The following is a 16,046-nucleotide window of genomic DNA, read 5'->3' on the forward strand; positions in this document are numbered from 1 at the left end:
AGTACCAAAATTTTTTACATGACACAGAAATTTCTTAATTTTGATATCGAAATTTTTTAACCGTGGTGAAATAAAAATTATGAGAATGTAAAACAAGAAGAAGAAGAAGAAGATGATGATGAAGAAGAAAATGTGGAGTTTTGAGTTATGAAGAATTTATCAGAAAATATCGCTAAAATTTTTTAACTGTGACATGGAAGTTTTTTAATTTTGATATCGAAATTTTTTAACAGTGACATAGGTTTTTGTTAAGAGGGTGAAATAGGAATTATGAGAATATCAAACAAGAAGAAGAAGAATATCAAATAAGATGATGATGATGAGGAAAGAAAATTTTAAATTGTGCATAATTTATCAAACAAATAATACCAAAATTTTTTAATTGTGATACAGAAAATTTTTTAATTTTAACACCAAAATTTCTTAACCGTGACATATATATTTTTTAACCGTGTCATTTCTAACTAAATGATGTATGTTTCTCATCATTGAACTAGTTGGGTAGTACTAAATTCATATATAAAAGGTTTAGCCATTTCTATGTCATTTACAACAAGTTGATGTATTTTTTTTTCTAAAACATATTTGAATGTATTTTTTTGGTTGGGTGAATTAAGGTTTTGGACTTGCGATTCTTTAGATTTTTTGTATCATTTGTCAAAAGATTTCTATATCATTTCTAACTAAATGATGTGTTTTGTTATCATTGAATTAATTGTGTGGTATTAAACTGAAGAAGAAGAAGAGGAGAAGGAGTTTTGAGTTATGCAAAATTTAACAAAAAAAATAATATCAAAATTTTTTAACCGTGACACAAGGAGTTTGTTAATTTTGACATCAAAATTTCTTAACCATGACACAAGTTATAATTAAGAGTGTGAAACAAGAATTATGAGAATATGAATAAAGAAGAAGAATAATTATGAGAATGTGAAAGAAGAAGAAAAAGAAGATGATAATGATGATGATGATGATGATGATAATGATGAATGAGAGTTTTGAATTGTGTAGAATTTTTCAGAAAAATAGCATCAAAATTTTTTAACTATGACACAGAAAAATTTTTAATTTTTACACTGAAATTTTTTAACCATGCCATTTACAACTTAATGAATCGTTAAACTAATTGTGTGATATTTAACTAAGAAGAAGATGATGGCGATGATAATAAAGGATGAGAAAAAAAAGAAGAAAAAGAAGACCTCAAATGAAAAAAATGAGAGGAGAAAGAGAAGGAGAAAGAGGAGAAGGAGGAGGAAGTGGTGGTGGTGATAGCGATGACAATAACAAAAAAGTAAGATAGAGAAAAAGAAGGAGGATAAAAAGAAAAAGAAGTAGGAGTGTAAGTAAGTAAGAAGAAGCAAAAGAAAAAGAAGTAAGAAATAAAAAGCGCATTCGAAGAAGAGAAAAAAAAAAGTGCGCGCACAATATTTTTCTGCCAACATCAATTAACTTTTTCAAATTTATTTCATTTATTCTAAATTTAGACTCTAAATTATAAATCTTTAATTTTAAATTCTAAATTATAAACTTAAATTCTAAAGTTGACTAATATTGACTAAATAAAAGTTTATTTCTTATGCTTTTTATTATTGTATTCCCAAGTTATTCGAATATGAATAATACTATATAACTAATAGTTTTTTGCCAATTTTTTTTAAAGGTAGTTTATTTGTCTTAAATTCTAAACTCTAAATCATATATTCTAATCCTAAATAAATATTAAAGTTAGCTAATATTTGCTAATTAAAAAATAGTTCTCTATATTTTTTCTCTAACTATGAAACATATGGTAGGCCATGCTTCTAGATTTAGATTTATTTAGTATACAAAAATTAGGAATGATAACACAACTCCAATATAAAAATAAAATCTCAAAAGTAGTCTCTAAAATTGACGTTGTACATCAATTTCGTCATTAAAATTCAAATTTCACTAATTACATTTTTTAGATTGGTAAAAGTGCAACACTTTAGTCTTTCACCTTTTTTCTGTCAACAATATGCTAACGCGATTTGATGACGTGGATCATTAGTGACACATGTTACATTATGATTTAGTCATGTATAGTGGTATGATGACGAATTAGTCAGTGACACATGACTTGACGTAAACGAGTGTGTCACGTGTCACAACACTATTTGCCACGTGTCATCCTATAACACATGTAATAACATTATTCGTCTACGTGTCATCTATTATGTTATTTTTGTAGGTGTACCAAATTAGTCCTTGACTTTTCATTAAGGATGTTCAAGACTCGGATACAAAGTATATTTTGTCGGTTTCGGATTATCATTTTTACTCGACGTTATTTTTAGGTTAGGTTATGTTTTGAGTCACTCGATTAAGCCTAAAGTTGTTTTTTATAATAAATATATATATATATTTTAGAATAAAATTAATAATAAAATATTATATATTTATATTTCAATTAAGATTGTTTTTGTATGATTAATTTGGTTTATTTCAGACCGAATTAAAATAGTTTTAGTGGCCTATTAGAGTCACGTCCATGCCTAATTAAACTGAATTTGGATCTTCTAAATTTTGAATTTTTACTTTAGAGGATAAAGTGTGAAAATCACACCTTTAAATAATTTTTCTCTCGTATTTTTTCTTAGTCCCACTTATAAAATAAATGGTGAGAGATCACACTTTATCCTTTAAAGTAAAATTCGAAATTTAGATCCAATTAAATCTGATCTAATTTGATCTATGAACATTTTTATTTTATATTGAGTGACTTATTTTAATTTGTGAAATTGAATATTGTGTACTAAATTAATTTTTTTGTCAATATTTTTCATATTTTTTATAAATTCAATCCTTTCAATATTTTTTAATACATTAATTTTTTTCTACTATTTCTCATGTCGTATTAAATTTAAGTGTTTTTATAAATATTTTTAAAAATTTAGTTTTAATCAAATATTTTTTTTCACAACAATTAACATTTGATTATATTAAACTGTCCAACTAAATCTTTTTTAGGAATCAAAATATTTAACTATAAAATAATTACTAAAAGATAAGTTAGATATCTTTGTGCTTCTCGTTTTTCAAGGAAACGTGTTTTTGCGCTTCCTGTTTTCTTTGCGAAGAGGCTTTTTTGTTCCGCACGTTTTTTTTTTATAGAATCTGCGTGACTGTGTCTTACTTTAGCTTTTGTATAATGTAAAAGCTTTATGATTTAGGTCATGGATAAACAACTTAATTAAGTTACTTTTGAAAAAATAATTTAAACAATAAATATTTATATTAAAAGTAATTTATAAATAAGTTATTTTGTGTTTATTTTTTTAGTTTTATGTTATTTTTAGTGTCTTATTTTATCCTATTTTTAGTAGTGCATAAATGTCTCTTAATTAGCATGCCAACAAATAAGGATTTAGATTCTTTAAATTTTGAATTTTATTTTAGAGGGTAAAATGTGATTTTTTATTTTTGAATAGTTTCTCTCTTATATTTTTTCTTAGTTCACTTAATAAAATAAATGGTGAGAGATCAAATTTTATTTTCTAAAGTGAAAATTCAAAATTTAGAGTATTCAAATTCAAAAATAATACTAGAATAAATTAGTCACAAAAACTTGAAAGAACGTCACTTTTTAAGCGCTCGAAATAAACCCAAAGAATTTTTTATGATGTCTAACATTTATTCATGTAATTCAAAATAAAAAAATGAGTTTCATTTTACTCAATCTCTATTTGACTATTTCTAGACAAACTAAACAGAATTTTGAAAGCACCAAACAATTTCCATTTCCTAATGCAAAATCCCCTCGTGGCATAGAATCAAAGTTCCCTGATAACATATAAAAACGAGAGGCCAAGAAACGAAGTTCAACGAACGACCATCATGCTTGTTTTTAAGTCCACTTTACCACTCTCTTCATCATCTTCATCTCTTCACACCAATCTCACATTTCATCTCTATAACCTCCCTTCTTCTAAACTCTCTTCTTCTTCTCTGCTTTTTCTTCATCATCATGTTCACTCCACAAGGCAAACCTCCTCAACCTCTAGAGTTAGGAAACTTTCCATTAGAGCTTACATGGAGAACCAGAACTCCATTTCTGGTTTCGCCAACAAGGTCATTGGTTCTTTGCCTGTGGTTGGACTCATAGCTAGGATTCTCAGCGATGAAGGTGGCGTTGGAAGTGACATCATTGATTTTGCTGAGTTCAGAAGAAGGGTTGGCAAGAAGTGCTCCATCAATGATTCCAGAGCTTTCTATGAGTTCCAGACTCGAAGAGGACGGGTAATCAATTTTGAATCCATTTAGTTCTTTTCCAACCACCACACATAATCAAAATTGAACCTTGGGTTGTATAATTCGACAAAACTCAAACTTTGTAACCTTATAATGGATAAAAGGTTGGTGATGAAGTGTTTAACCCTTTCGTTCAAATTTCAGTCTTGGGTTTAAGAGCTGTAATTTAGTGGAAGTGGTTTTCATGCTCAAAACTCTGTGTTACATTTTATGTTGATGAATATTGGTAATGGGTTGTTTAGTTATCTTTTTGTATTTAGGCAGGGGATCCTCTTTATGTTCTGTTGTGCTGTTGGCTAGCTGCGGTTGGTGCTGGTCTTCTGAAAACTGAGGAGATTTTGGAAGGGGTGGCGAGGCTGCGGATCTCGAATGACATTGAATTTGAGGAGCAGAATTTTATTGCCTTGATGAATGAAGCAAGAGAGGTTGGTCCCTTCTTCTATCTTTGTATCTTACAAGTTTTAGTATATTCATATTTGATAAAAATGCTTCGTGTAAATTACAAAATCAGCCGCTACAAATGTTTTATTATAAATGGGACTCTTGCTTAATACTACTTTGCATTTGAAGGGGAGTTGTATCAGTTTATATTAACTGACCGAATCAGTCTAAATGGTAAACAATTTGGCTCAGAAGAATGGTTGAAAATGGTGCTTCAAAGGTTTCTGCAGGCTTGTCATTGTTCTTGTCTGTGGGAGGACATTATGATATATGTTCTGCATTGTTCTCTTCGGTCTTTCCTAAATAATTTTTTAGTGATAAGAAAATTTTCAAATTTTCATCTCAATAGTATATACCTCAATGGAAAAAGACTTGGCTAAACACCGCTTAATCCTTGTCAAGGCAAAGACAAAACGCTTGCAATCAACAAGAACAAGCCTTGTTCCGCTAAGTGGGGTTAGCTACAGGAATCAAGTGATATTATTGCACCCTATCATGAATCATGTTTGAACTAGCCCTTTCATACTTTGTCTCTTTTGATCACCTTTTCACCGTCTTTTTTAGTCTCCTATGCCCTTAATCACCGGTATCTTCCATCTGATCTCCCCTCTTTCACCAAGTTCTCAAATCACTTAAGAGGAGGTTCCATCATCTCTTCAATATTAGGCGTCACTCCAACTTTCTTTATCGTGTCCTCATTCCTTATTATGTCTATTCTAGTATGATAGCTCATCCGTCAAAGCATATTCATCTAAGTCACTCTAAACTCATGTTTGTGTTCACTCTTTACCGACCAACACTCTATTCATCATAGTTGATCTAATGGTAGTGTAATAACATTTATTGTTTAGCTTTAAATGTATTTTGAAGCACTCCGCCACTTTGATCTACCCTCTTGTATCCTAGGATTGTATCTCCTTCTGTTTCTCCATTGTCTTGAATAATACAACCAAAATATTTAAATCTCTTAACTGATGGTATAGTATTTTCTCCAATTTTCATTTCTCTGTTTGAATTCCTCATGGCTTGCTAAACTTACACTCTATATGCTCTGTCTTATTGCGACTTATGTGTCGACCATGTGCCTCAAAAGCTTGTCTTAACAAATTGCATACTAGCAAATACTGAAAAAACATACACCTTTCTTGTAACTGTAACAGTCATTCAGTGTGTATTATGTATCAATTTCATTTTATATTATCTGCAAAATTGTCACACTGAGGCCTTGCATATTAAACATTTATTTGCCTTCTCTTCAAGGCAAATAGGTATTCATTTGTATTTGGTTGCTGCATTGCGGCAACAATAGCTCGTTAGTTATCAATAATACAAGCTGCCCTGTACCAACCGTACTGACATGATAAAGTTGCTAATTTGAGACTTTTAAGGATGATCCGAAGATTTTCCACCAGATATGGAAGATGATAATTTATACACAACTTTAAGAATTGTGCTTTACAGTGCTATATGATCTACGTAACTAACTCCACTAGTGAGATGAGACTTGGTTGTTACCAAACTGTGCTCTATGCCTGCTACTCTCCTAGATCCCTAGGTAACCCTCTAATGACAAATTAGACATAAAATGGGATCTTCTCAGATATATGATCATTCATGTTGTGTTTTAAGAGAAAGGGGAGCCTTGAAGCAACGGTTGAGTTGTCTCGGTGTAACCTCAGCGTCACAAGTTCTAGCCGTGGAAACAACCACCGATGTAATTATCAAATTAGGTTGCGACGTTGCGTACATTACACCTTTTGGGTGCGGCACTTTCCCGAACCTTGCGTTAACGCAGGTTGCTTGTGCACTGGGCTGCCCATGTTGTGTTGTAAGAAGTGCAATATGTTCTCAATTTGAAAGCATGAGAAAACGAAATTCAGCTCCAAGATTTATGTTAGATGTTGTTTGCTTGTGTTTTAATGCTCTACATCCATGCACGGTGCTTATTTTCAATGGTTCTAAAAGCTCCATCTATGTAACATTACTCTAACAACTGAAGAAACACCAATCTTTAAACTTTCAGAGACGTGCAAAGCTGAAGGCTGCACCACCAGCTATTCCAATGGAGATTAGAGTTGAGAAGGCACTCGATGCAACCTATGTTTGTTGCTTCGGAAAGGATCCTATAGAGGAGGAAGACGAGACGTTGCTTATCACAATGNTGGTAAGAGACAAGGCATTGAGAGTAGCAGAAGGAGGTGGCGATGATTATGTTCTGGAAGCAAAGCCCTTGTCAAAAGAAGCTGTGGAATTGCAAATGAAGGACCTTCAGTTCCTCAGACAAAATAGTGAGACTTAAACCGAGTATAGCCAGTGATGTTTTTGAAATGTGAACACCGTGAATGAAAAATTATGTTTCAGATATGCTGTTTCAGTGTTTTGGCAACTCATAAAAAAGGGTCAATGATTTTTGTTCTTATTCCCTTTAGATTATTGAAACAAAGGTTTATAACTTGATTCAAAATATAAGCATAAACACTTAAACACCTTGTAAAGTAATAAACTGAATCTCAAACACCTTTTCTTTTTTTCATTTTTCCAAAACTTGTAAGTGAACCAATTGTTTCCTTCGTTAACTGTCTAACATGTTGGTGTATATCTATTCATTTTGTTGTTTAAGAAACATTGGAATTTATGAATTTTGTGGCATTTGGTATAAGGGAATGGATTCTCTCAACATGAAATTCCAATTCAAAAAGTCGAGTGGTAGATCAAACTATTAGTTTACTTCATACAGATATAACTCAACCATTGCTTTAAAGATTTCTTTAGTAAACTTAAAAAAGTAGGAATAACAACATAACACATACCAACAGGTACTGAGGTACCTAACTCGTTCCTACTCGATCTGGGCAGATAATTACACGATTCTGTGTGGAGTGGGTTTTCATCGTGGTGGATTCTTGGGCGGGAGGGAGGTGAGGATGAATTTTGAGTGTGCGTCCTCTTTCCGCCTATATATATATATTCCTTCTTGTTTTTCAAATTTAATTTATATTTTGATGGTGTTTATGGTTTTATGAATTTTAAAATTTAATTTTGTACGATGAATTTTAAAGGTTACTATAGCAGATAGGTGTAAGGGGGTGGAACTCAAAGGGAGGTTCTCCTCTTGCTTTGAGAAGGAGAGTCCATCTGAAGAGGGACTTTGTACTTCTAATCAAATTTTAATATGTGATAATTATTAAAAAAATAAAAATATATATTATGTATATATTAACAAGTGGTACGTAATTAAATTAGTCTTTCAAAGATTACAAATTAATAATGTCTTTTCGTACTCAATAATAATTTTCGTCAATAATTAATGATATAAAATATTAACTGACGGCATACATAACATATAGCATATGTTCAATTGGATGCTGTACAAATATATTTATGAAAATCTTCCAAATTAATTTATTTTTTTAATTATTTACAAAAAAAATTTCAAACTCTAAATATCCAACAATCTCAAACTTCAAACGTTCAAATTTCAAATCAAAATTTCACACTACCAAATACATTTCGAAGTCTAAATTTATAAAATCTTTTTAATTTCAATTTTCAAGTTCCTTATAATAATCAATTTCCTATTTTCCAACCACAAAATTAAAATTCACAAACACCACATTATCCATTTTCATTCATATTTAACTCCTCTATCGAAAATGTTACTCCAACATTATTGCCGTTTCCAACTCAATTTAGTGCATTGAGAGCTCTTCTAACCCATCTCTTTAGACTCCAATACAATCTAGTCCAAATTCGCAGTATTCAGATTTTGTCAACTCTCGTGGATTAGATGCTAGCAAACCTTAATGATGATGACATTAAAAATTGTAAGCAAGAAGCAAGATAGTATTCAATACTGATAATGGAAAGAGGATGAGATATTATTCGGTGCATGGTTGAATGTTTCAACTGACCCTATAGTTGGTACTGACTAAAAGAGTGACACATTTTGAAATCGAATTCACAACTATTGTATAGAATTTAGTGCTGACCTGAAAATGGTGGTAGTTGCATATAAAAAACGATGATATAAGATCAATAAGGAAGTTGCACAATTTCCTGGTTGCTAGGTCAAGCTAGTCGAAACATAAGGAGTGGTTCGAACGCTAATGATATATAGGGGTTGACCTATAAATTTTATTCCATAAATTTTGGTCAAAAATTCACTTTTAGGAGATATTGAAATATGCTTCATCTAGAACAAAAATGGAGAAGCCAACTCCCAATACGAAGTGGAGGCTCAGAGAGAACTAAGGTCAATGTAATTGGAGCATACTCATTATCATCAAATCCAGAAATATCATTGGCTGAGGAAACCGATGTGGACTCTCCCCTTCGTCCACAAGGACCAAAGAAGAGCAAGAAAAAGGATAAAAAAAAAGCACAAATATCTAAAGATCTTAGCGAAAAGAAATCATTAATTGTTAAGAAGCTGTCTCTCATGAAAGATATTAAGAATGTTAGAGAAAAGGAACTAATAGAAAAAAAAAAGGAAAGAGAAGAGGAGAGAAAACATAAACAAAAGATTATGTCAATAAAAAAAAGAGTTACAAATTCAAGTAACAATGAAGGAACAAGAATTATAAACTCAGAGGTATATTAAAGAAATTGAGATAAATGTAAAGAAAAGGAAAATAGAAAGGATAACTAAGGAAAGAGAAAGAGAAATGGATATACAAATACTTAATGATGACATGTCTACAATGAGTAAAAAACAACAAGCTCTTCATGAGATTGCATGTGAAAAAATAATTAATAAGTAGTTTACTTAATAGTTCCTTGTATTCATAGAGATAAGTAGTGTTACGGCCTGGCCCAAGATCCTCGCGGGTCGACCCGACCCGAGCTCCACCCGGTCCGGCCACGCATCCTGTAACCGACCCGGACACGCGTTCTGTACGGCTCGCACACAGCTATGGGACAGCATCCTTTAGGATATGGGCCTGTCCCCATGGGGGCCCACCACTAACATGTATATAAGGGGAAGACTGGCTCTTCCCCCGAGGTACGTCACACATTACACTACCTTTTCCGCCTGCACATTACTTTCGCTTGGACGCCAGCCGACATGCCAGGGATAGATCCCCAGCTCATGTCACACCATCTGGCCGTCAAACCAGAAGCCAAGCCAGTGGCCTAGAGGAAGAGAAAGATGTCACAGGAACGGGCAGAGGAGGTGGCCAGGCAGGCGGCCAGCCTCCTTGAAACAGGATTCATCTGGGAATTGGACTACTCGACCTGGCTGTCGAACGTAGTTTTGGTGAAGAAACACAATGGGAGGTGGAGAATGTGTGTAGACTACTCTGACCTCAATAAGGCATGTCCTAAGGACTGCTACCCCCTGCCCAACATTGACGCACTCGTCGACGCAGCGGCGGGATACCGGTATCTGAGCTTCATGGACGCCTATGCTGGGTATAACCAGATACCGATGCACCGACCCGACGAGGAAAAAACGGCGTTCATAACGCCAGGAGGGACCTATTGCTACAAAGTAATGCCATTTGGTCTGAAAAATGCTGGCGCCACATACCAGAGATTGATGAACAAAATATTCAGTGAGCTTATAGGCAAGACAGTGGAAGTCTACGTGGACGACATCCTCGCAAAAACCACACGGCCAGACGATCTCTTGAGCGACCTGGGAGGCGTATTTGTGTCCCTCCGGCAACACGGCATGAGGCTTAACCTGCTCAAATGCGCCTTTGCCATGGAGGCAGGAAAGTTCCTGGGATTCATGATCACCCAAAGAGGAGTGGAAGCCAACCCCGAGAAATGCCAAGCGATTCTCCAGATGAAGAGCCCGGGTTGTATCAAAGATGTCCAACGATTGGCGGGGAGACTGACGGCATTATCCCGTTTCCTCGGTGCATCGGCAGCAAAAGCCCTACCCTTCTTCAATCTGATGAAAAAGGGAATAGCATTCGAATGGACCCCGGCGTGCGAGGAGGCATTCAACCACTTCAAGGAAATCCTAGCAGCGCCCCCGGTGCTCGGGAAGCCCAAGGCCAGAGAATCACTCTACCTCTACCTGGCAGTAACAGAGGAAGCGCTTGCAGCGGTGCTCGTGAGAGAAGAAGGGAAAGCTCAGCAGCCGGTCTACTTCGTGAGTAGGGCTCTACAAGGAGCCGAGCTGAGGTACAGCAAACTGGAAAAGCTGGCTTTGACACTCCTAACTTCCTCCCGAAGGTTAAGGCAATACTTCCAGGGTCACCGAATAGTCGTGAGAACGGACCAGGAAATTTGCCAAGTACTACAAAAACCTGATTTGGCTGGTAGGATGATGACCTGGGCCATCGAACTCTCCCAATACGACTTGCAGTATGAGCCCCGGCATGCAATCAAAGCCCAGGCAATGGCTGACTTCTTGGTTGAGGTAACGGGTGATCCCTCCGAGGAAAAGGGCACACGGTGGAGGCTCCACGTGGACGGGGCCTCCAACCAAACGTCCGGGGGAGCAGGGGTCATCTTAGAAAGTCCGGCAGGAGTCGTCTACGAGCAATCGACCAAGTTCGAGTTCCCTGTGTCGAACAATCAAGCGGAATATGAAGCTCTCTTAAGCGGACTAATACTAGCACGTGAAGTTGGGGCAACGAAGGTCGAAGTATGCAGCGACTCACAGGTCGTCACCTCCCAAGTAAACGGAAGCTACCAAGCCCGGGACCCCCTCCTGCAAAAATACCTGGAAAAGGTTAAAGAAATGACAAGTCAGTTCCAAGAGGTCACGATCCAACACGTCCCAAGAGAAAGGAACACACGGGCGGACCTCTTGTCCAAACTAGCGAGCACGAAGCCGGGAGCGGATAACCGGTCTCTCATCCAGGGCATGGTGAAGGAGCCAACGGTCGCTCTCCATCTGACGGAGTCAAGCCCCTCGTGGTTGGACCCGATCATAAACTTCCTGGAACTCGGCAAGTTACCTGACAATGAGAAAGCAGCCAAAACTTTGAGAAGAGAGGCGGCCAGATATGCGATCATACAAGGACAACTGTTCAAAAAGGGACTCAGCCAGCCCCTATTGAAATGTTTACACCCCGACCAGACGGACTATGTACTTAGAGAAGTCCACGAGGGGTGTTGCGGGCACCACATCGGGGGCAAAGCCCTAGCGAGGAAGCTCATCCGAGCCGGGTACTATTGGCCGACAATGATGAAAGACTCAAAGGAATTTGTCAAAAGGTGCATAAAGTGTCAACAAAACGCCAACTTCCACAAGGCACCGGCCTCCGAGCTAAGTTCACTGACGACCACTCGACCTTTCGGTCAATGGGGAGTTGACCTCCTGGGACCTTTCCCAGTCGGCCCAGGACAAGTCAAATACCTCATTGTCGCCATTGATTACTACACCAAAAGGGTAGAGGTTGAACCACTGGCCACAATATCGTCCTCCAACTGCCGGAAGTTCATGTGGAGGCAGGTGATAACCCGTTTCGGTATCCCAGAGGTCGTCATCTCGGATAATGGGATACAGTTCACGGACAAGAAGTTCGCAGAATTCCTCTCTGGCCTAGGGATAAAACAGAGGTTCTCCTCGGTAGAGCATCCCCAAACGAATGGGCAAGTAGAAGCCGCAAACAAAGTCATCCTACTTGGCTTAAAGAAGCGCCTAGACAACAAGAAAGGAGCATGGGCCGACGAGCTCGCTTCTGTCCTATGGTCCTACCGAACAACCGAGCCAAGCGCCACGGGGGAAACCCCTTTCCGCCTAACATACGGGGTCGACGTGGTGATACCCGTCGAAATCGGCGAGCCAAGCCCCCGGCTACTGCTCGCAGGTGTGAACGAAGCGGTGGAAAAGGACCTGGTGGAGGAGACAAGGGAGATGACTCACTTATCAGAAACGGCGTTAAAACAAAGAATAGCCCTGCGTTACAACACTAAAGTCCTCAGAAGAGATTTCGAGGAAAGAGACCTCGTCCTACGACGCAACGACGTCGGCGTGCCGACCCCGGGAGAAGGGAAGCTGGCAGCAAATTGGGAAGGTCCCTACAGGATTAAAGAGGTGCTCGGAAAAGGTGCCTACAAGCTCGAAAGACTCGACGGCAAGGAAATACCTAGAACATGGAATGCAGGTAACCTAAGAAGGTTCTACTCATGACCAGACGACTCACCGACCTGAGAACCAAAACAGATAGTAAATACTTGCTCTGTTCACATGATAATTTACCTTTTTATTTTGTCAAATACTCGCCGTATTGATTAATTTGCCTAGCTAACGATTAACTCCTACTTGTCAAAAATTTTCGTACTTGTCTACCACTTCCCTACGTGTGCCGCGCACAAGCGCACCTTAAAACGGCAGACCGGGACTGATCACCCCGGGGGCCATCTTCCTTACGGCCAAAGCCAATGACGGCGACAACACGACCACGGCGGTCCAAGCCATAACAAACATAAAACGGGAAAACGAGCGTGAGCCCACCTCCGAGAGAAATAACGGCAACAAATATAGTAAACGACAACCCGGCCAAACGACTGAATAAGCATAATTTATAAAGTGTCAAAACAAAAAATGAGCAATAAGTTATTCAGTAAATGCGTGACAAAATATCCCAAGTTACAAGATCTCACTTCCTCGGCATGTCAACAATCTTTCCGTCCTGGATAGTCTTGAAAACGCCAATTGCCGACGTGTCGAAATCAGGAGCTGCGATCTTTAGCTGAGCCTTCAGGGCATCTTCGGTCATGGAGATCGTGTTCTTCCCTTGTTCCTTGGTCACTTTGAGTTTCTTCTTAAGCTCTGCGGCTTCAGCTTTAGCGGTTTTTGCCTCTGAGACGGCTTGTTCCCGCTCTTTCTCCAAGGCGGCAACCCGACCCTGAGCGGCATTCAGCTGACCCTCCAAGGTCATCTCACGCTCGACCAGCCGGGCCACGGTCTCATCGGACGCCTTCAACTTCTCCGCAACGGACGACGCTTTCTCCTCAGAAGCACTGAGCTTTCCCCCCATCTCGGACAGCTGGCCCTGGAGCAGTTCAACTTGGACCTTGAAGTCATTGTTCGCTTTGACAGAGGACTCGAGCTTCCTCCGGAGCGCCTCCATTCCCGACAACTTGAATTCAGCCTTTCGAGCTATCACGGCTCCATGAAGCAAGGTCCGGTACATCCACCTCGCCTGCCCGGACAGCTCAGTCCCATGAAAATGCTCCTCCGTTCCCGGTATCAGCTGCGAGTCAATAAATTTGGTAGCATCAAAGTTCCTTTCCATTATAGTGATGGCCCCTTCCGAGCTGGAAGACATCCTCCACCTCTTGGGAGTATGGATGAGCTCCACGTCACTGTCCGGCAGGGGGGTAAAGGACGATTACCCTTCAACGGGCACCTCCTCACGAATAGGAGAAGCCTGGGCCCCTGCAGTATGTTTTTCCGACACGCCGGTATCCTGGGGAGAAGGCACAGCCTGATTCTCCTTCTCCCCAGAAGGACCCTCCGACCTCCCGGCATCCTTTTCTTCGGCATTCTCGTCGTCACTCGCTTCAAAAAAGGTCTTCATCAAATTCTCAACTCCGGTCACGGTGGCAGACATTTCCACTGCAGCAAACAACAGACGCATTAGTCGTTAGATCGGGTAAAGAAAACAACAATAAACAAATGAAGGTAAGCAAACAAGACAACTCACGGATATAGCTCCTAGCGACCTCCCGTTCACCCATGAGGAGATGGGGGTTCACGGGGTTCTTTTCAAAAATAGCAGAAAGTACATAAGCTATTTGCTTATCTACGGGCGACAACCTTTTATACGTCATCTTAATGAAAGAGTTCGACCCCGCCCCAAAACTCCAATAAGTTGGGATAAGGCGCTCCCCCTCTAACGACAACCAAAAGGGGTGGCGACCTTTGACGGGGCGAACTTTGAAGTACTTATCTTTGAACCCATGGTAGGAGTCCTCGAAGAGGCCGAATATTCTCCTACCCTGGGTAGATCGGAAAGAAAGGAACCCTTTCCTAGCTTTCCCTTGTTTGGAAGGATTAGTAAGATTGAAGAAGAAGAGGAAGACGTCCACCGACACCGGTAGCTCGAGGTATTCGCAAACCAATTCGAAACAGCGGATTGAGGCCCAGCTGTTTGGATGGAGCTGTGAGGGGGAGACGGATATCCGGTTGAGGAGTGCCATTTGGAAATCAGAAAGCGGTATCCGAACCCCGACTTGTGTGAACATGGATTTGTAGAACCAAATCCAATCGGGGACACGAGGAGAGTGGAAATTGATCTCATAAATACGCTCGTTGGGGGCAGGAACAGCGTCCTCATAGTTGACCTCCTCGTCTGTTCCCCCACACAAGTAACCGGCTTGCCGGAACTCGGTCAACTCCGCCAGATCTATTTGGTTGGGCGAGTCCTTTATATCGGAAGTTACCCAGGCATACGGGTCGTAGGCCGCGCCAGATGCAGAAGCCCGGGAGACAATGCGAGGCATACCTACAGCGGGGTACCACTCCGTCAGTCTATGAGGTCGGGAGCCCATAAAAACCCAGAAACTACACCTTTTCAAACTCAAATCATGGCCAAATACGGTTAAAAGCTACGCCTATCACGCAAATCACCTAAAAACCTACCCAGGAATGGTACCCCTCCCTTAATTCATCTACCCCAGCATTGGAAAGTCATTCGGCAAAAGTAAACCAAGCATGCAACAACCACAAACAGCAACTACGCAGTAGTAAAACATAGTGTAAACACAAGAGAATAGGAACCAAGAATTACCTGAATTGGTTGCAGGAACTTGAGAACAAAAAAGAGGCACGAGGGGGCTCGAACAAGAAATTTTAGATATCAGGGAGAGAGGAAGGTGAAAATAGCAGGAGTAGGAGGAAAAGAGAAAGAAACTGTTTAAAAACCACCACAAGGAGCGCAAAAAGAGGCAGGGGCAAAATGGTCTTTGCGCACGAGGATTTTTAACTCATTATGAGCATTTAATGCTCAACGCGAAGAACGAAGCGACAAACGGACGCCTCAGCAAACCAAAAGACACGCGCACAAGAGACGCGTCTCCCCCACGGTCAGCCGATTCGACGACAACACACGAAACGGGAACATCACGCGCCACCAATAGCCCTCACGACCATCACTGGCGCGTCGGGGGCACTGTTACGGCCTGGCCCAAGATCCCCGCGGGTCAACCCACCCGAGCTCCACCCGGTCCGGCCACGCATCCTGTAACCGACCCGGACACGCGTTCTGTACGGCTCGCACACAGCTATGGGACAGCATCCTTTAGGATATGGGCCTGTCCCCATGGGGGGCCCACCACTAACATGTATATAAGGGGAAGACTGGCTCTTCCCCCGAGGTACGTCACACATCACACTACCTTTTCCGCCTGCACATTACTGA

At 39.6% G+C, this 16,046-nt stretch overlaps 1 protein-coding gene across 1 annotated transcript; it reads left to right on the forward strand.

Annotated features, from left to right (window-relative positions):
* On the forward strand, positions 3,782-7,183 carry LOC107644028 (the record flags this gene model as incomplete). The annotated part of the gene is given in 4 exon segments (XM_016347800.2): positions 3,782-4,263; positions 4,536-4,700; positions 6,740-6,877; positions 6,880-7,183. Coding segments are annotated over 4 exon segments (841 nt in total), but the record flags the coding sequence as incomplete, so codon positions are not given.

The sequence above is a fragment of the Arachis ipaensis genome, chromosome B05, assembly GCF_000816755.2.
Source record: "Arachis ipaensis cultivar K30076 chromosome B05, Araip1.1, whole genome shotgun sequence".
Lineage (NCBI taxonomy): Eukaryota > Viridiplantae > Streptophyta > Magnoliopsida > Fabales > Fabaceae > Arachis > Arachis ipaensis.